The 22,456-nt window shown below is 37.9% G+C and overlaps 1 protein-coding gene across 4 annotated transcripts in view; it reads right to left on the bottom strand.

Moving 5' to 3' along the window:
- Positions 1 to 22,456, bottom strand: part of ank3b (ankyrin 3b) — a 166,609-nt gene that overhangs the window by 108,391 nt on the left and 35,762 nt on the right. For 2 of the 4 annotated variants that reach the window (XM_053238447.1, XM_053238446.1), the window contains exon 2: positions 13,376 to 13,531. The exons of the other annotated variants lie outside the window; for them this stretch is intronic. In XM_053238447.1, coding sequence (XP_053094422.1) covers positions 13,376 to 13,378 — 3 coding nt within the window. In that variant the 5' untranslated portion in view covers positions 13,379 to 13,531. The remainder of the gene's footprint in view (positions 1 to 13,375; positions 13,532 to 22,456) is intronic. 4 annotated transcript variants of the gene reach the window in all.

Raw genomic sequence — 22,456 nt, forward strand, 5'->3', positions numbered from 1 at the left:
ACAAGAATATGTCTTTATTTAACCACACTAAAACTAATCCAGTGATTAGTTTTCACATTCATTAGTGTATTTACGTTATCATCAAACCTGCATTTAACATTAAAGATGGCTATTTAAGTTTATTAGGATAATAGCAAGATGGGTCTCACTTTAGAAACAGTACAAACACCAAGAAAAATAAAAATGCCTAGTACATTAACGTGACTTTCTACATCAAAGTGACATGCATATTAGGTTTTTCAGATGAAATTTTTGAGTGATTTATTGGTTTATAGCTCGACTCTACCACTGCATCTAAACTCTTTAATTCATTTCCATATCATTACACAGCTGACTTAGCTTTATATATTTCCACCCAGGTAGTCTTCATTTAATATGCAGAGGACTAATACAGGAGGATGACTACTATTTTTTTAAATCCTTAATATGCCCCTCTAACAAATTTTAACAGTTGTAGGTGTTGGGACAGATGATAGTGTTGAGAGAGGGTAAACCAGTTGATCTTAAACTTGCTTCAGAATGATCAGAGGCCTCGGGATATTTTAAAATAAGTTTAATCTTTACATACATGTGTATTGTCGTGCATGATGGTGGTGATGTAATTGGACATCTGATACAGAGCGACAGACAATGACAGATGTAGGAAAAAAAATAGAACTTCATCCCTGCCAACATTTGACCTTGCTCTGACCTTGACCCTGGTTGGATCAAGTCATGTGCTGGTTACAATGATAATACCATATAAATCCTACAAAAAATACGACCACTCGTTCTTGAGATATCACACTAACGAGAATCTTAGATGGATGCACAGACAACCTGAAGACATAACGCCTCCACCACCTAGTGGGAGAGGTATAAAAAAAACACAAAAATGGCATAAAGATAAGTGCTCAGCATGCACAAAGGACCATAGTAGGGATGTAACCGAATACAAATACATTATTCCTATTCAACAGATAAGGTGTTCTAAACAGATACAAAAACAGATATGGATAGGAGGTCAATTATTCGATTTATTTATTTCTTTTCTTTTTTTTCAGATATGAGGATCAAATAAAGACCATGCTCATTAACGAGAATGCGCAGTCTTGGTAACTGCCTGGTTTAAGTTAGATTACTAGTTTGTTTATATTCTAGGAAATATTATGGGCAGGTACTAAGAAAAAAAAAACTGCATGAGCAGAATTAAAAATAGTCCCATGCACATGTCTAGTTGAGACAGGTTATGAATTTGAGTGATAAGGTGAGGAAGAGAAGACATTCAAACACCATGCTGACAGTGCTGCCATTTCTACCTCTGGGAATTTTCCAGGTTTCATATTTAATTCACCAAAAAAAAAAAAAAGTCTTCCAATTTAAACCACACCCACTTCAGGTTTAAATCCGAGTACAGATACAGATATTTGGAGCACTAAACAGGTATAGATAAGAACACTGTGTTATACTCTGATCTGTACAATCTGAAAATGTCCAATTTTCCCAAAACATTTTCATCCAGTTTGGATTTTTGGAGGGGGCGGAGTTAATATCATTTTCACTTGTCTTTGTTTTAACACAGTACTGTGCTGTTTCCCTTGTAATACCCAGTCTTTGCGTAATTCTCTAGTGAGCTTATCTGTATGACAGAACATCTATAGTAATGAAAAAATGACAAATTGTGAGATGTTTTTGAAACTTGTTTTCTTTTATCATTCGTGTAGTGCGTGCTCAGTACAGATGAGTTGACAGTTTTCTTCACGCACAGATAGGATGTAGGTGAGAATGAGAAATAACTCTTCAAATAGTAAGTGCACATCAAATGTTCCTCCTCAGAGATTTACTGCTTCCGTAGCACAGCCAGCGACACTCTAAAAAGACTGAATATAGCATACACACAATATATTGCATATTTAAATGGGATATGGATATACTTTGTATCATGCAGAGATTCCTTGACGTGAGAACTGAGTCGTGTCTTTCCACAATACTCCACAGAGACAGATGATGTCATCATAACACTGCGATGATGGTCCGCCCCTCTGAAGGAAGATCTCTCACATATCGCTTTGTCTCTGACTCAGAAACTTGACATGTCACCTAGATGCCAACAAGAATGCATGTGCACTGTAGAAAAACAGGACCGAATCCCCAGGCATTAAAAAAACACATGAAGCGTTTACAGATCTTCCGGAAGAAAAGCGGTGCTCAGCGTGAAGACAAAGACAGTCCATCTTGTGCGTTCTCTGCATCCCTCTACTGGAGAAATTGAGAAACTGAGACCGGATCCATGCAACACTGAGCAACACAGCATCACAAATTTGTGGTTGTACAGCTTTTATGAGATTTAAAATAAAAATCACGGCTACATGTGTAGGTGGAGATGGACAGATGGAGAGAAGATGCAATAAAGGGTGATGGAGGCAGATTTTTTTAATAAATATAAACAACGATAATTTGAGTGTCAGTCACATTTCAGTCTTCATAAAACTTTTTAATGATGTCATCTTGTTACTGCTCTTCAGAACAGTTTTTGCCAAATTTGACTTTTTTTTTTTTTTTTTTTAGAAATGTCATCTTGTCCCATTATTCTAACAACTGTAATAGCCAATTCAATATATACAATATATCTACAATATATCATTCATAAAATCTTCACATGCTTGTGGCAAGAGGGATAAAGTATCAGATTAAGAAAGACCAATCATTTTTTAACTCTAGCTTACATTCCTTTTCTTTGTAATATAAGTAATTATCTTATTCAGTGTATCAGCTTGTGTCCTAAAGGTGTTACAGACTGTGACAAAGTGCTACAACTGTTATAGTAACGATTATAATGCCAGTCACCATTATAATGCCAGTTATGTCAAGCATCCACCATACAAGTCCCTGTGAATGAGCTGTTACTATAGAAACAATAACATATTAGAACAAATGCATTAATATAAACCTGTGATTTGAATTACAGCCAGGACTACTGTCAGAGCTGCTGTTATAAAAAATGAATCCAAACCTTCCGACCAATCAGATTTAAGAAGTGCTGTGGTATAAATAGATTTATAAATGATGTTCGTGTTCATCAGAGAGAGTTTCATAACGTTTTATGTGGGAGAGGCCTTTTTCATATTGTTCCACACTTATTCAAAACGTAGATTTGAGCTGAAAGAACACAAGGGTTAACGTTTGAAGAAGATTCAGATGAAAACATGTGTGAAATCTGTCCTAATGGTTTGTCTTCTATTATTTTTATTATTGTCTTCTATTATAATTATAATACGTAAAGCAAGGAGAAAGCATATTCATTATAACATTTAAGAGTGGTCATGGCACAATGGCACTTTTGTGATGTAGGCCGTGGCCAGACAGCCTACACGCACACACGCACGCACACACCCACCCACACACACACACACACACATGCACACAAAACCAAATAACCCACCCTTATCTTTACAGCTTATCCACCCTCCTCTTTGCCATGAACAATACTGCTCTTTATTCCACCACCGCGCTCTTTCTTTCCTCGGCACTCTTTCCTGATGAACTCAAACATTTTTAGTCCTATTTCCAAATGTAATATTTATCCAATAAGCAAAATATTTCTCTCTCAGTCACTGCTCTGCTTAACACTAAAGCACACACTGTAGGAATCTAACATTCACTCCCACTTTCAGATTTTTTGATATATGAACATGACACTGCCCTGCTTTGTTGTAAAGCCACTGTGAATTCAGACAAAGCCTGAAGCAGCACCGGGTTCAAAGTGCACTCCGGATCCTTGACCACAAAGCGGCAGCAGTGAGCTAAAGTAGATGAAATGTCTGAAAGCTTTTCTCCAAACACACAAAGCCTCAGCCTCAGACCCAGATGGACTTCATACATGGTAGGAAAAAAATCACAATATGATCATCATATAAACCAATGTCACATTTTTGTATCACTTTATTTGTTTGCAACATCACATTTTCATACAGGATTACATTAACTGCTTGGGTTTAGAGAACATCTGGAATATTAAATATGGATATTAAATATGTTAAAATGGAGTTTTTTTTTTCTTAAATATCATTCATCAATGCATATGTTTTCTCTCTAAAAAAAAAAAGAAAAATTTAGGTTTGGTAGGTTTGTTCTTTAAAAAAATAGGCTACCTGGTTTAAAAATCTAGAAATGTTTCAGTGATATTTTCATCTAATTTCCTCAATTACTAGAATACTGCTTCACCTTTTATCTGAAAAAATGACGTTATTTGAATATCGACTATTCCTGTACACAGCACAAAATGCAGTTCTGGTGAAGTTCAGAGCCAGAAGAATGATGGACTGATTAATGACCCAGTGGAGGACTGATACAGCCAAGAGGTGCGTTGCCTATTGGATCTAGACGGATTAAGTCAGCCTTGTCTATCAACTAGACAAAAACGGAGCTATCAATCAGTGAAACCCAGCGAGCGCTTCTCTGCAAAGAGCTTTATCAGCATTAAACATGCCGAGTGTCTGGATAATGGCCCAGTTTACCCTGGATAATCACTTTGACGGAGTTAAATGAATATGGAGTTATATTAGGTCTGTCAAATGTAATAGAAAGAGGTGCAAACAAGCTTCGAATCTGGCAGTGGCACTGGAAATTCTTTAAAAGGTCCCTTTTTCTGGAGGGCTCCTGAATGGAGCAACAAAAATGTTCTATCGTTTGGGAGATCACGAGCTCGAATCCTGACGTTGCCACAGCCATCCATGGCCGGGAGCCAAGGGAGCAAAATTGGCCGTGCTGTCTGGGTGGGAGGGATGGCATTACTTCCTCTATCCCCTGTCAATCATAGCGACACTAGCCAATCATGGAAGTCTGTGAGCTCATGTCTGCAGAGAAGAGTGGATAGTGCTTTCCTCTGAGTGTGTTATGATGCCCTGTGATGCTGCATGAGTAGAGTTTGAAAGCTGCCTTATGCATGTGTTAGCCTTCACGCTCCCTTAGCTGTTGTGTGATAGGGGGGAGAGGTAACTAGTGGGTGGGAACTTTTAAGACCAAATAGAGAAGAAAATGGGTGGGGCGGGCGGAGGGGGGGGGTCTGCCTATCTGTCAGAGAGGAAAGAGACAGAGGTGTACATCAATTCTGAAAAAACAAAACAGGAGTTTTTTTATTTTCATGCAGACGGGACCAAGCAGTCAGGTATGAAGCCAAGTTCATTAACATGAGAGGGTACCAGGTGCTCACGAGGTAAATGCTTTATTCTGGTTAGAGTCACGATGGATTAAATGACTGATTTGTTTATGTTTTAAGAAACGGAACAAACTAATTTCCTCAGAAAATATTGTGGGCAGGTGCAAACAAAAATAACTGCAGGAATGGGCGGGATTAGTCAGATTTTCAGCGAGATTGATAAGAACTCCTTCAGGAGCCGGTGGGAGTGGGAATAAAAAAAGAGTACCATGCTCACCTCTAACAGGAGGCCATGGAATGTTGTACATACATTTTTTTACAAACTACAGTGTGTCCTTTAGAGTTTGGGGACTGGCCACCAAGAGGCTGTGTACTTGCAGACACTGGTGTAAATCCAAATCATTGATCAAACTGCTTTTCAGGAGTCGGACATTTCATTCAGTGCAAGATCATTATTGGTACCTGTTCAGGTTTAACGACATGCTACATACAGTAAACTGCCCCACCTATATTATATAATACCCCTGCATTATACTGTAAAGTCATTTCCTGTAATATCTGAACAAGACACTAAACTCATTCTGAGCAGGAAAATAACCAGGGTAATAAACTTCAGGTGAGCTTAACATGTGGCTCCTTTTAATTATTCAATCACTTCTAATTTATTTTAGTTGTGTGGATTTTAAATGTTTTGGTTTATAATTTATATTGTATTGTTTGTAATATCTCTGTTGCTGTCTCTTGCACTTTCATATCATCATTTTTTTTAACCAATGTTTTTGGCACCAGCATAAATGAGGAATCCAAGAGTTAAATAAATTCCATGAAATAAAAATAATAAAAATAAAAATAATATAATCCAGTGAGATTAGTCCTAGTACAAAATCTCTGATTTTACACGTTTATGCGTTTTCAACTTTAGTAGCCATTACCTGGAGGCACGCAGATCGGCTTTTGGGCGTTATATTACAAGCGTAACAGGCTGAAGATTCATTGTACAGAAGTGTCTAAGGTCCAAAGATTTTTAGTGTGCAAACTATTTCCTTTTTTTCTTGACTGAAGATTTTTTGACTTTTGAACTCAGGCATCAGTTTATGACCTGAAGCATGTCATAAAGCAATCTTATCTTATCTAGCTATCACTTTATCCAGATTTTGAAATGATATTTGGTTTCTAGTCACTCAAATAGAAGAAGAAGAAGAAGAAGAAGAAGAATACTCAAATGCCGGACTACTACTTTCACTGCACTATAATGAATTCCATAGAAGCATTCATTAAAATAAGAAAAAAGCAAAAATGATATTCTTCAAACATCAGATTTGGCAGAAAAGCCTACTGCACTTGTCAGGCTGATTGAACAGTTAGCGTGAATAATGTGGGTATGTTAATCATAAAAAAAACCACATCATCCGCTTGATTTCAATTGATAACACAAAGCATCGGAAGCGAAGCGGCAGGAAAGAGCTGCTGAAAAGAGCTTCCTTTATGGAGCAGCCCGCAGAGAGACGGGCACAGACCATCCGGCTGCTGATCAAATAAATGGGTCTGTGAGTGTGTGAGGGTGTGAGGGCACTCACGCTGGCAAGGCCTGAGCTCTAGATGAGTGCGCCAGCTCATTTGGCTTCAGAAGAGCTCTGCACTGGCATAAGTAAAACAACCAAGACAAGATGGCTCTTCTGGCTGATGTTGTTGATCCAATTGCATTAACAGAAAGAGTCTTGTCTCGACTGTGTAAGTTTGAGACTGTGCTTTTAATATAACTAATTGAAACAGAAGAGTGCATCCCAAGACACGGGACGCTGACTAAGGATGCCGTATACAGTTTGAATGACAGTTAAAAAATCCTGCAGGATCTCATCATTTCTGATTAACAGTGAAAGCCCATTTATCTTACACACACACACACACACACACACACACACACATACACACAGACATTCCATCCACTACACAGCCAGACCTGTTGAACAGGCTGCCATTTTGTAAGTAAAAGGTTATTAATAAACAAAAATCATTTCCAGAGCACATGTCTATGAATATTAAGTGGCTGCTTATGTAACAGTAACACAAACATTCACATAGATATAAAATAATAGAATAGAATAGAATAGAATAGAATATGCACCTTCTTCAAAGGAAAAGAATTACATTTTCCATGAATGTAATGTATTTCTACAAATCATTCAAATCAAGCTAGAACATGTGGGCAGGTATTTAGGCAACACAGTCTGTAGTGCATAGTTTCATCCCATGGGCATACCAAGTACAGCTATACATTGCTAAAGAGACCGCAATGAAAATGCCTGTCATTTGATCTTTGTGGATAGTAGTGGCTCATAAAATGGCTATATTGCAACTTAATGAGTGCTAAAACCCTCTTGGGACAGATATGTCTTCCAGCTCCAGACATTCCAAGGAATCAAAGATGGAATCCTGAAAGGATTCCTGTGTGGGCCAAAATAAATGGTATCAAGTTCATCCTTTTCCTAATCCGTGTGTACACACTGCCCGTACTGACAGGTTGTTATAAACTCCTCTTTTAGCTTACAGTGCTTGCACTGCCAGTTTCCTTCAACTGCATTAAAGGATAGTTATATTTGTTCAAAGGCGCATGTCATGTCTGCTGTTTTGCTCCCAGCATTGAACGCAGGTGCAGATAAGAAACAAACAAGTGTCATAAACACCAAGCTTTAAGGAACTGCCATCGCAAAGCACCCTCCGCCAACAAGATTTGACAGGAGTGACCCTGTTATTCAGAATTAAGGGATCTACACAGTAAAGATAAGACGAAATGACATGGACATGCTGAGGCCTAGAACGACGTGTCCGAAAAGGACCGATGGTTTTCTAGGCCAGTGCTTGGCGAGGTGAGAGATGATGGGTTTTCGCTGGCGTGTTTTAGCACAGTTGATCGTGATGGCCGAGGAGCACTTCAGCTTTTTTAACAGCTGCTTCCTTGCGTAGGCTTGCCTCACATCAGAGACTGAGAGTGAGAACAAGAGAGAAAAAGATGGGTGACTAATACTAGGGCTAGCCTCTCTCTGGTACAAACCACTCTTAGAAAAGCAGAGGAAGGAGAAAACACACACTGACAGTTTGTGAACTCAGGATTATAAATTTTTATTGGGCATTTTGTTAGAAAATTCGTTAACCATATAAATTCCATTTCTGGCGTATAGTTTATTCTCTTGTGGCATTTTTTTTAAGTATGCAAAACTGGTGTAATATTTAAAAAAAAATCTGCCTATCATCCAGGATGAACATTGGTTGGATGCAAAATAGATGGGCAATCAGTATCCACTTTCTCTTTACTCTATTACAGAAAAGAACAGACTTTGAACCCTCAGTATGCCAAGCCAGAGGAGAAAGTAACTTATAGCTATAGATGTTCTACATATGAAAGTAATAACACTTAAGTCTACGAAACAGGTACAGTACTCTACAGGTGTACTCGCTGGTTTTACAATGTATAAATGTTCTAGCACACTACAAAGTCTTCAGTGCAGAGGAAAGCTAACATTGTGGCTAACATCAGATGACATTAGCATTAATTATTGCTGACATGGTGCAATGTGTTTAGTAAACCAAAACCTCCAGTTTAACTTGTGTGGTTGCACATGCTCTGATGCATTTGATTATTGCTGAATGTTTTACAATGAAGTTAAAAAAAATTGTCACAATCAGGAAGACAAACCTTATTAAAAAGCATGCATGATCATGGTGTTATCTAAATGTCTTTCTCTGCTGAGTTTATTTCCATTTATTAGTTATTTGATGAGATGACGAGATTGCTTATTAAGAAAGAGATAGAGAGAACTTTATAAAAATAAACAGTGTTTGATCTTACAATACGATAAGGTTCTATCTGTATTCAGCTAGTCATCAAAAATATACTTTTGAATTGCCTTGGAATTTTAAAGTTAAGCTGTAAATGTAAATTTCAGTACTTTACAGTATTTTTTTAGCTGGAATGTCTCAAAAATCTCAAAACAGCTCTTCACAAAGTCACAAGCTGTATTAAGTCAAATTCCACCAGTGAAAAGGCTTGAGTGTTATAAAACCAGTCATGTCATGTATTTGTTTGCTAGAATCCTTCCAGAACAGGTTTAGAAATGCAGACGACAAGGAAAAGACACACATAATAGCCTGAGTCAAATTCCACCAGTTAAATCTCTTGACTGTCTGAACAAAACTAGCCATGTCCTGTATAATTAGACCAACAGCCCAGCCCATATACTCTATAAGCCATGTTAAATAGCATTCCTAGAAAATGCTTAATGGCAAGAAGCAGCCAAGCTATAATGAATAATAACCCATTCACACACGCCCCTTCCACCATTTTATGCCCTGCCTCATGGGAAAACATTGCCATGCATGGACACGGTGTGGAACTGCTATAATTAAAGATCTCAAGCCAAAAATGTTCATCTCTTCCCAACCTATTACTGTAAAACAGCCACACTTCCCACCTCGTGTCCATTTGCACCTCCATCCTGCTGCTTCAACACACTGCCAAGGCAAAAAGCTTGCAAACTAGTCCACATCTACCAGTGCTGTCTTTCAAACTGGCGCTGACACCAATGGAATTAAATGTCAATGGTGCACTGGGAGCCGTGGCACAAATCAGTCCCAAGCAAAATGAATCAGAGTGAAGTGATCGGCTAATGTGCTGATAGAGCTGCGCTAAGACTCCATGCTAACAAAGCACACAACTCCTCAGGCTTGCTGATGCTCAACTAAAAATCCTTTTGAAAGAATGCAAGAATCGAGCTGTAAATTTCAGAAGTTGAGCCTACTCCCACTTCCCTGCCTTTATTTCATTTGAAACGCCAGGATATGTAAAGCAGTGACTGATCCACTTTAAATCTGTTGGGGTAAGTATTTCCTGTAGCTTACTGAAGTAAATTAATCTGCTCTTATTGGGCACACACACATCTCAAATTCCCACAAACTGGTCGATAATTTTAGACAAAGATTACAGACGGGTCATTTTAGCCTGAATTCGCATGAATAGCATTTGTGTGTGTGTAGATAGAGCCTGGCAACATGCAAGAAAGCTGAAGCAAAGCTAAGCCTCGCCCTTTCACACTGTCATCTCTTATCTAACACCCCGCCATTACCACACATCTCTGTGCCCGGTCATCCTGTCCAGCCTGGACTTTATCTCAGCCTCCCTCCTGCCACATGTAGTAAAACACAGTGAAACAGTCTGTGCCTTATTCTCACAGCTGATCTGAGACCTGCCACATTTAGTCAATCACAGTTATCCTAAATGCTAGTGATTGTTAGAAGAGTTCTTATCAGCATTCATTATAACAAGTATTCATCGCCAAGAAACTATTCTATATATTCTATATAAAAATTCTATTTTCTATAAACAGCTCATTCTTATAGTAGTCAAGATTTTTGTTCACAAGCTGTAACGAAATGTTGATGTTTATCAATATTGTGGCTCCTATGGGAATTTACTTAGTAATTGCAGTGTAAATTTAGTCGTTTAAAGTCTTTCCTTAGGAAATTACCAATGGATCTGAGGTAAATGTTGATATTCCCAATGGCTCTGTCTCATTTCCAGTGCCAATCTGCCTTTACATCGTCCATATAAAAAAAAAAACAACTACCAGTCAGCTATCTGAATTGTGACCCTTGCACAAATTCATGGTTTCTATTTAAACACACCAATAGATACTAAATCAGGAAGACTATTAGCTGAAAGGCTAACAAGCCGTTATAGAGGTAACACTCAATTTAAAAACCTTAAAAAAAGGTACCTTAGTGCGTTCTTGTATAATGTGCAGCATTTGTTACATTTGTCAAAGCATATGCTCACAGTGCACTGTGGGTAACATGGTCCCTTGACCACTGTGCATACATCATATACTAAATACTTAAAAAACCATAACTATTTACATGTCTCATTACAAAGGATTCTAGGGATGTTTATCGAAACGGCCCATTGCAAGTAAGAACTCAGATTAGAGATTACTTTGAGCTGGAGCCATAAACATTATGTCACAAAATATACAGTTTACTTCCTGTTTTCCTCAGCTGGTGGTTTAGTGTTGCCCTGAGCCACCCCTTGATTATCGCTCTCACCTAAGTCTTGTTTGTAAAAAGGTTCCTCATTGGTTCTTTCAGTGGTTATCAGTTCTAGGTTTTTGAACACTCCCAGAAAACAGGGTACTAAACACTATCTTTCCTTGTCACTGGGGTGGAACCCTATCTTCATTGTGTTGTGTACTGTTACATTGAAATGTGAATGTAGTTTACCTTGTTGATTTAAAATGATTTAAGGTACACAACTGGACCAAAAGTGCTACTACCGTACCTTTGATTAGCTTTTAGAGTAATACTTTAAAGGTACACATGGTACCACCTCAGTAACAATGTACAGTTTAGTACTCTTTTTCGGAGAGTGAAGAGGTCCTATTAAACCTTCTCATGTAGGGTTCTACATAAAACATTTAAGAGTTCCCCTTGAGGAACATACCAACGCTAGGCGGGACATTTTTCTTGGTGTCTTGTAATTCCACATGTGTACATATAGCCATTTGTGTCTCTTATATCTTTGGTACTCTGATCCATCATACTATAATTCTTAACAAAAAGACACACATCCTACAGTCTCTTGTTCCAGTGCATTACAGTGTGTTATTTTCCCAGCTGCTACACAAACCGTGACTCATTCTCCATTTGATCTTAGACTAGCTCCATGCAGTATAATAACACATCAGCTGCTTATTTCTAATCCCCCGCTTACTCAAGATTTGGTGCAGTTCGACGACCTCGGTTTCCACCTCGGTAACCCCATAAGCATTTCCAGAAGCCACTATTATACAGTAGTTTATGTTCTTTTCCGGACCTTTTGCTGTTTCGACTCTGGTGGGAAGAGGAATCACAAACTCATTCAGCCGGCAGAATCCAGGTTCTTACCCCACGTCAGCCCAATACAGAACAAACATGCAAGTTTAAGCAGTTAATTGTGGCACTGGATGGAGAAGTGCTCACGATTTCTTTGTAGAGATGTAATATTAGATCCGCACTGCTCACACTCAACTTGCACTTACTGGAACACAGAAATTGCACTAATTCCTTTCTGAGCATCAGGTCTGAAGATAAATGAAACTGAATATCATTTTGGCAAGACTGAACAAGTATCCTTACTTTTTCCTTCACATGCTGATTAGATCAGTGTTTTTTCATAGGTTCTGTGCAAAGGGATTTCAGAGCAAACAACACTATATATCAATTTTACGAGTAGCACAAAATACCATACTATCATTACACTGCTATATTATGTTATGTAGCCACATATATATAATATACATATATACTGTATATAGATAGATAGATACATAGACATCAAATATATATAGTGTCCGAGTGGCTTTTATTATACCACTGTATAATATGAGATGTTAGGCTACTTTCTCATATATATATATATATATATATATATATATATGTATATATATATATATATATATATATATATACAGAGAAGGGGGTGATTATTAGTTTTCTGTTTGGTCTGATTCTACACACCAGAAAAACATCTTTCAGTGCAGGTCAGTGAGATCCTGCAGCTGAGCTATGGTCTCATTGCAATCAAACCATATTAAGGTTTACGTGGAAGTGGCTCTCTCAGGAGGTCATGGGCTGATTGTTTTGTTCCACACCCGACTGTGATTGCTGCGTTCACACCTGCCCAAATAAACCACACTGTGGGAAAATGTACCATGAGACTAAATACTGCACTCTTAAACCTTTTCATTACAATACTCGCAGATTAAACCAAAAATACCAAGTAATTCTGATTTAAATTATGTATTGCATGGAGTATTTTATGTATTTCGCCACATCCTGAAAGTCTACTGTAGAGTCCAGTGCTCTAATGTGGTTGTTTCAAGTTGGTGAGTGATCAACAGATCTTCATGACAAATCAGAAGATAAAGAAGGACAACGAAACCATCCCCAGGGATTCCCCAAGAGTGAACCTTAAGGAGCACACTTTCCATCCTCTACTACGTAGCAGTGACATTCAAATGAGCCATAAACAAAGCTAGAGCAAATTGCTGATTCATTCTAGCCCATAACTGCATTTATACCCAAAATACACAACCTTTAGACCTTAAATGCTATGTCGCTACTTTGCAATTTATTGTGTACAATCTCCAAATCTCATGGTTCCCCGGCAACAGTTGAAGCCAAATGGTTCACCCAGGCAGAGCCACTTACCATTGCTTATGAGTCATGACTACCGCTTAGATGACTGAGCTGGCTGTGAAGTAGGCGAGGTGTGCAGGTACAGCATATCATCTTTCTCAGTGCGTTTGTCCACAGAGTGTCTTGCGTATATGTGTACGTGCTTAGAACAGACACATGATGACTTACCTAGAGAGACGACAACACAAAAAAACTTGATTAAGCTGTACATTGTACATTATTTATAAAAAGCCAAACCTGGCATGGCATTAGCCATTAAACACAGACCAATGATACAGGATGTGTGTGTTGTGACAGCATAGAAAAGAAAATGGAAGTGATCGTGATACACTAACACACACACGGGGCTGTCTCTCAGCGGAGAGCAGGTGCATGGCTGTGTGTCACAGGAAGGGAACTCCCGGGAAGGGGAAGGATGTTCCGGAAGACACATGCACTCAAACACACACACACATACACACACACACACACACACACACACACACACACATACACACACACGCACACACACACGGTAGACAGATCTGTCTCAGTGCTGGCTGTCTTTCTTTGCTTCATGGGCGAGGTCAGCTCCAGTCCCCCTGCTGGGACTCAGCCAAGGATCTCCTAGGCAACTGACATGAGCATACAGCGGCTACAAATAGAACGCCACACACACACACACACATGCACTCATACACACATACGCACACAGACACACACACAGACTCCACTCGCACGATTTCTACCCTCAGTACCTTTTATCCATCATGAAAAATCTTGAAAACGTAACAACGTCCCTTCCACTTTAAAGGCACAATGGTTAGATATCATGTAATAGACAACCAAGGCTTTTCAATTCATTCAGCTCTGAACAATACGGAATGTTTTAACAAAAAACATCACAATTCATTTCCAATCATTGGGTGATTTTAGTATGGTTTCACATGTAAGCATATTATCATCATATTCCCAACAGTGAAAACACAATGCCCCAGTTACACTTTGAAAAAATGACTAAAGTTCCAACATCCAGCGACATCTCACCAGAAGACAGTTGTTGAATAATTTACGCATTATTAATAATTTATTCCGGTAAAGTATGAGTCCTAGCCAGGGTGACACACGGCAGAGCCACGAAAGGGTGAGAGGCAGATAACCTAGACTATGTGCTGCGAGAGAGACAGAGAGAGAGAGAGAGAGAGAGACAGAGAGAGAGAAAGAAAGACAGACATTACATGCATACTGCACATTATATGACCCTACACACACCCTTCTACTCCTCATCTATTTCTTTCACTTTCTTTGACTTTAACCACATCTTTTTAACAAACTGCCAATTTTATTTAAAAAAAAAAAAAGTAAAAGAGCCCAAATGTTTCCTTTTGGTTACTGAGGTTAAGTAATAAGATTTGGGTGTAGACATAGCTTTAATTAGCTGCATTAATAATGATGTCAATGGAAGGTTCTCCCAAGGATAGTGAGTCCAAGTGTGTGTGGGTGGGTGTGGGTGTGTGTGTGTGTGTGTAGAGCAGCATCCCACTCTGCCCGGAGAGGAAATAGCTGCCGAATCACACGTACTACAAGAAGGCAGCAGTCTGAACCCTCCACCATACACACACACACACACACACACACACTCTCACTTCTATCACTTCCTTTCATTATCACACCACTAAGAAACCTTCCATATATGTAGCCTTTCTTTTATAAGACCAGAGATGAGATGAGAATCTGCCAGTAGTCAAATCTCCCCTGCACTTTAAGCAAATCTTTAGAAATTGTACTTTGTCTTATTTTAGTCAAGGTAAGTTTATTTCTAAGGCATACTGAAAACACTAGATGGCCATAGTGCTGTACAGTCAGGTGTTAGAGCAAAATTTGAAACCGTAACACATGACACATAGGTCATATACCTTTTTAAATAGACAAATTGGTTGCTTGCTTCCGAGCTTGCTTCTGAACACCTGCCAGCTTAAATTTAGGCTAGCTGATATTAGGGATGCACTAAAATTTTCAACGCTCCTCACTGGTGCCTGGTGTAGGCAACACTATAAATCAGTGCTTCTCAAAGTGGGGTCCAGGGACCCCAGGGCTCCTGGCTGTGGGGGTCCTGGCTATGCTTTTTGTTGTTGCTTTTCACAACCCACCACTATCATAGTTGTATTAATATTGAGTTCTTATAGTTATTGCCTCGTTTGACTGGTCACTTGAACTGAATGGGTTTAATCCAGATCACGTTAGAGTTACAAAGAGACTTACAGCAGGTAGAGTTGCCTCCTCACAGCTACAGGGTCCCTGGTTTGATCATGAGCTCGGGTTACTGTTTGTGTGGGGTTGTGCCTGTTCTCCTCATGTTCACGTGGGTTTACTATCAGTTCTCTGGTTTCCTGACACCTCCCAAAAACATGGTAGGCAAATTGGAGATTAAATTACCTACCTTCTTGTCTATAGCATTATTAATGATGGGCATTTCAAGTAATTTTGTAGCTGTAACAATCAATTCATTACTGGTTTAGAATTTAGAATGCTGTACATTGTAAAAATTTAGAATTTAGAACTATGTACTGTTACATTGTAATGGTTTAGAATTTACAACTCCACACAATTACATTGTAATGGTTTAGAATTTAGAACTATGTACTGTTACATTGTAATAGTTTAGAATTTAGAACTATGTACTGTTACATTGTAATAGTTTAGAATTTAGAACTATGTACTGTTACATTGTAATGGTTTAGAATATAGAACTATGTACTTTTACATTGTAATAGTTTAGAATTTAGAACTCCACACCGTTACATTGTAATAGTTTAGAATTTAGAACTCTGCACTGTTACATTGTAATGGTTTAGAATTTAGAACTCTGTATATTGTAATACTTTAGAATTTAGAACTCCACATTGTTACATTGTAATAGTTTAGAATTTAGAACTCTGCACTGTTACATTGTAATGGTTTAGAATTTAGAACTCTGTATATTGTAATACTTTAGAATTTAGAACTCCACATTGTTACATTGTAATAGTTTAGAATTTAGAACTCTGCACTGTTACGTCATAACAGTTTAGAATTTAGAACTCCACATTGTTACATTGTAATACTTTAGAATTTAGAACTCTGCACTGTTACATTGTAATAGTTTAGAATTTAGAACTCTTTATGTTATAATTTAGAGTATTGAACTCTATTTTGCTGCATTCTCAATCATACAGTATGTACTCAACATTACATTTTCCACCATGACCTAATCTACATTTTATGACAGTGGCTCATAACAAAACTTCCACATTCCTGTGGATTTTGGATTCTCTTAGTCTACTGACTAAAACCTGAGCTAAGAGGATTTAGGCCTATTAGTCTGCTGTTACCGCGTGGAACTACTCGGAATGGACATGACGTCATTCAGTGTTTCTCTGTAGACAGAATTCATCACACTTCATTCCAATCCATTTCATTATGCACTGTTTTATTTTCAAATGTACCAAAAGTCTGTAACATTCTAAAACAAAAGGAATGGACTAGAAACATCCTTAGTCACAGTCAGACCAGACCTGGGCTTTGATGTCTCATGGTTTTGGATTGACTCTGTGCAGCTGATGCTCCAGCCCCACCCACACACCACGCCATCTGAGCTCACACTCTGAAATGACTCGGCAGGTTCACATCATACACCAGCTCGTCCAGAGAGAGTAACATGAAAGCATCTGGCTTCACTCAAATGCACAGGCAAAAAGAAATGATGAAGCCCACACACACAAATAACCTCAACCAGATCAGTAAAAATAACCCAGCAAGAGATAATTACATAAAAGATATAAAAGGTAATGATTTTTCATTAATCACTGTAATGATGTGGCAAAGAATTATAAAAGAGAATCTATCATATAAAAATATAAAAGAACTTTTAAAAAGAATATTTATTATAGAAATTATATAAAATAACTATCTATTATAATATCTAATATCTATTATGTACAGTGCACTACATGTGTGTGGCCCTTTTTAATTATTAATTTTATTTTTTGGTCACGTTGGAACTCAAATTATACAATGACTGAGGTTAAAATGCAGAATGTCAATATTAATTCCAACTTTATTTATCTAATTTGGCAACTAAGCAGGAATAACAGCCCTATGCATAGCGCAGCATTTTTGGGGAGCAAACATAATTAAATAAATGAACATTATCTTTAAAAATTTGGCATTTGAAATATTGGGCTGGAAATTGCTGTATATTATGTGTTGATGTTTTGCCAGCAGCACCCTTCAGCTCCTATTGTTTTAAGAGGAATTTTAGGAAATAGTATTAGTTTTTGTTCCTGTCTAACTGTAGTTCATTTAGAGTAACTTTATAAGGAGGTAGAAAGTTCTTACTTATTTTGAAAGTTCTTATTGTATGTTGTTGCTAGGCTTATCATTTAAAGGGATTTTACATATTAATACCTTTAAAGTGCTCATTACAAATCTCACAGACCATATTTAATGACATTTAAAATATCAGTGCAATTATATTAGTACAATAACTATTTGCCTATTAGTTTCACTAAATAAATTGAAATAAATTTAATTACTTTATTACTATGTTCTCATGGAAAATATGTTTGTTAATTCAAAACAGTGATGGTCATGTGGTTGGATTTTAGGCAATAATTAAAGAAAAAAAAAGATATGAACATTGACCTTGTCAATAACAATAACCTTCATAACTGTTTGCAAATGTAAAACCATGTTAAAAAATATTTTTGTACATAAAGGAGTACATTTAAATGTAGACAGTTTTTAAATTTCATTTTGAGTAGCTGCATCCACTTTTGATTGAGTATAATTTTGACATGCTGAAGGCCGCTGTGTTCGAGTTAATCACCAAATTATCTGCCTGCTCAATGAAAAAAGAGCTTAGAGTTTCATGTTCCCAAATTTTGTTAAAAAAACTGAGTAGTCCCATGTATACTCCAGGATAACACATCTAATTTATTCTTATTCTACTCACAAAGGAAGTCACTGCCATTTGTAGTCACGATCTAGGTCAATAAATAGTCTGCTCTAGGATAACATTCAGTAAATAATCAGTAAATAATGTATGTATCATTGATTTATGGATTTGGAGCTCTTCATTCACAGCATTAAGAGTATCCACAACATTAGGTTCAACATTCACTCCTTTCTGTGTTAGCTTAGCATTTGTTGGAAAGAAATGGTCATGCTGGTCTTGGAGAAGTAGCTGTGAGTCGGTTGGCCCTGCTGCTGCCCCCTGTGTGCATGTGACGGAGATGCCCAGCTGGAGTGCCATTCGGAGGATACACTGGGCATCTCCAGCTGGCACTGTACCAGCACTGAGCACTGGGGATCAGACAGCAGGACCCCGAGCACCTACATATGGGCTCATGAGAACCGGTAACGGCACCTTGCCAGCCCTGTCTCTTCCACAATGGGGCACATTGGTCTCAGCTTTCCCTCGGTTCTGCCTGAGTGTGACGTGCGCCGTAGGGTTTGTCTCCCATTGCACACAGTTGCACACTAACACTAACTCTATGCTTAGTCCCCGAATACCAGTCAAACAGCAGATGAGCATTCTCAAAATGTCTGAAGTATCTCTGTAAGAAAAATCATTTCAGCAAGATATTTGTGTGTCAAAATGCTACATAAAAACACATTAATATGCCCAAAGTAATAAGACATGACTGGACGTACTTTTTGAATTCTATCAGTTTCTAATGAAGGCTTTTTTTCCAGCATTTTCAGAGTGTGCATTTGATTTGAGTCTGCATTACCACACGTTAGGCATTTTTTCACAGCATATTTAAATATAAGAGCTGGGCCAAACACGAGCCAATGATACAATGATGTAACTTTGATGTATCATTTGAAGGATGTTATCAGTTATCAGCATGCTAAAAACCTCCTCAAAGGTGGCGCTGCTTATGACCAGAAAATTCCTAAACGTATTTCTGCTTGTTTAAGTCATAAAATTAATTATGCTGGTAAAGAAAAGAGAAGTCTTAGTTCAGCCTGGAACAGCTTTCACTTTCATTCCTTCTTTCCTTACTTCATTTATTCATCTTTAGTATGCTGGGAGCCTGAGTGCGAGGCAGGAATACATCCTGGATGGGGCAGTAGTCTATCACTAGGCACCATGCACATACACATTCTCACACTCGTTCAAATCTAGGGGTAATTTAGACTCACCATCAGCACCTAGCAGAACCAGGAAAAACCCAGACGGACAATTGAGAACTTCACATGGCCTAAAGCCAATGACTGGGCGTCCAGGAGCTGTGGTGTGGCAACACTGCGCCACCGTATTATTTTTGCACGTTTTTACTGATTAGCATAACAATATTCAAAAGAAAAATTGCAATACCCTACAAATGCGGTGATACACTAAAACAGAGAACAATTATTTACATGAATATGTATTGCTAGTGCTAATCATTTTCCAACACTGAGCTGAAAGCTAGTCTGCATACAGAATCCCTTAGAGCTCTGTCCACTCACACTGTGGAAAAACACAGTAATTTATAAGGCAGGGTCTCTCAGTGGTTTTGTGCACTGAGTGCACTCAGAAATAATGCTTAGTCAGTTACCATTAGGTTGATTTGAGAGCAGAGACAGCATCCAACTCAGACACACTCACCATTACAGTGCCTGCAGATATACACACTTACATACAAATTTGTACTGCCAGTAGGCAATGAAATATAATATGTGTATGTGTGTGTGTGTGTGTGTGTGTGTGTGTGTGTGTCCCTGGGCAATTTTCACATCCCAAAACACCTCTTCAGTCTTAATAACCTCAACGCTGCTTCACCAAGTCAGAGCAAGCAATTTGCCTTTGCCTCAATAATTACAATTACCACAAATGAGCTGGGAAATTTGACAAAATAACGTTAAATTTCATCACAACACACGTTTCCTTTATACATACTTTTAATATCCCATTGATACACAATGTAACAAGCAGCTGGATGGACATTTAAGTCCATATATTTTTCCTGTTTCTGTTTTTTTCCATGTTAAATTGTTCCATTCAGTAGAAAATCATAATTTTCCATCATTTTGCACTAGCATTTTGCTGGCACGTTTCTAGCAAATCTAAATACTGTGTTCTGTATTGTGAAAATGTCTATATCTATTCCTTTTGCAATTAAATAAAATATAATATATGGGATTTTAACAAGAACTATGCAACCACATTGTAAAATATTCATGTTATCATAAAAACCTGAAGTATTTTTTTTTATCCTCAAAAAAAATACTCTTCACACAACTTCATTTCAATTGATGGCTGTGAGCTAATTATCTATGAGTGCACATGTGTATGGGAAAAAAGTGTTGACACACACATCTATAGTAGCAGCACCGGTCCTGATGAAGTCAGCACTTCAGCTTTATTCTACCCCCAGAGAATATTATGGGCAAGAACTAAGCTGTAAGCGTTTACTTACCACATGTGATTTAACTGCAGAAATATACTACAGCACTACAGCAAAAAAAAAAAAAAAACTTCATTAACCTTTGCACAAAAGTGCAATTTGTCTTGTATTGTGCTCCTGCAAGTTTGCTTGGGGAATTAACCCGTTATCAGTGTTGGCGTGAAGCACAAGGGCATGAGATAGAGACGTTTTTCGCAGCTCCTGCTGTATAAATCAATGGTGTGAGGTGTAGTGCAGTCTGTGGAGACCCACCATAGGCTGCTGAGTGTGACTTTTTTTTCCCCAGCTCTCTCATTATCAGCTCAGAGTAGGGATAACAGCCCTCTCAGATGAGGTGATGGTCCAGGGAGTAGATTTTTACCCGCCACTCTCTCATACACACAAAAGCACTCAGGCATGACAGACCAAAAAAAATCACTGGAGCCCACGCAGGGGACTTTCAATGGGAGAACGGTAGCGATTTGTAAGGTCATTCCAAAATGAAGTGTTATAAATCAATTATTTCAAAGTGCCCTTCTAAACAATCATTACTAAATGGAGAAACTGACAAACACTTTACTTCTGAAATTCATTGTAATACCAGCATACTGGCAAATCTGTGTTGTATGTATGTATGAATAAGGTATGAAACATACTAACATTACATTTATTAATAAGTCAACAACAACACAACAAATAATTACTAAACACTCACATGGGTGGAGCTAAGGGGTGGCTACATGTGGTCTAGTGCCACCCCAGCTGTCAATACAGTTAACAGTGTCATATGATGCAAAGCCAAACGACTTGTAAATCTTAGTTAGTCACTATTCGTTTGAATAATAACCAAATTTCCACTACACCATCTCTGGAAAAGTTTCAATGGCAAGTATTGTCAACAAGTGTAATGTCGAGCAGGAGCAAAGAAGTTTAGCTAGCTAACATGGAAATGAACTATTCCCTGGCCCCACTGATAACAACAAACAAACACGTGAGCAAACTTTTTTCTGCAAACACTGAATTTCTTCAGTTCGTTATTAGCTAGTAATACTGAATTTGCAGTGCTAGCATGCTCCATAAGATGTAGCCTAATGTTATGTTAGCTAAAGTATGGCTTTTGTCGTTTGCTAAATGACAAACAAGTGTTGCTTAGGTGTGTGCCTTTTATGTCCAATAAATTTCATTGGGTCAAACCTGGCCACCCCAATTGTATAAGGTCTGGCTACCCTCCTGAACACTCATAAGCATCAAATTTATATAAATTAATAATTACACAATTACATATATTGTACAACTTTATAGCTGCATTTGAAAATTAGAGTACTTTACAGAATTAGATAGATAGATAGATAGATAGATAGATAGATTGTCATTGCACAGGGTACAACGAAATTGAGTGTCCCTCCTAATGGTGCATAAGAATAAAATAAAAAGAAGTAAGGGATAACATAAATATAAAAGGATTTAAATATTAACATAGATGATCAGATCTGTTCACTTAAGACAGTAAAGCAGCTGAGATATTGCACTTAACATATTGTTAGACCTAAACATCTAGGTTTAGGGTTAATAAACTGTAATTGGTAAATGTAACCAGTGGAATTTTATGATTTAGCTTCTTTTAGTCAGTTCATTCCTCCCTGCTACTTGTTATTAAACTATTTTGTATTAGTAGAACATTGGCTTTGGCAAATGACGC

The sequence above is a fragment of the Pangasianodon hypophthalmus genome, chromosome 12 (assembly GCF_027358585.1).
Source record: "Pangasianodon hypophthalmus isolate fPanHyp1 chromosome 12, fPanHyp1.pri, whole genome shotgun sequence".
NCBI lineage: Eukaryota > Metazoa > Chordata > Actinopteri > Siluriformes > Pangasiidae > Pangasianodon > Pangasianodon hypophthalmus.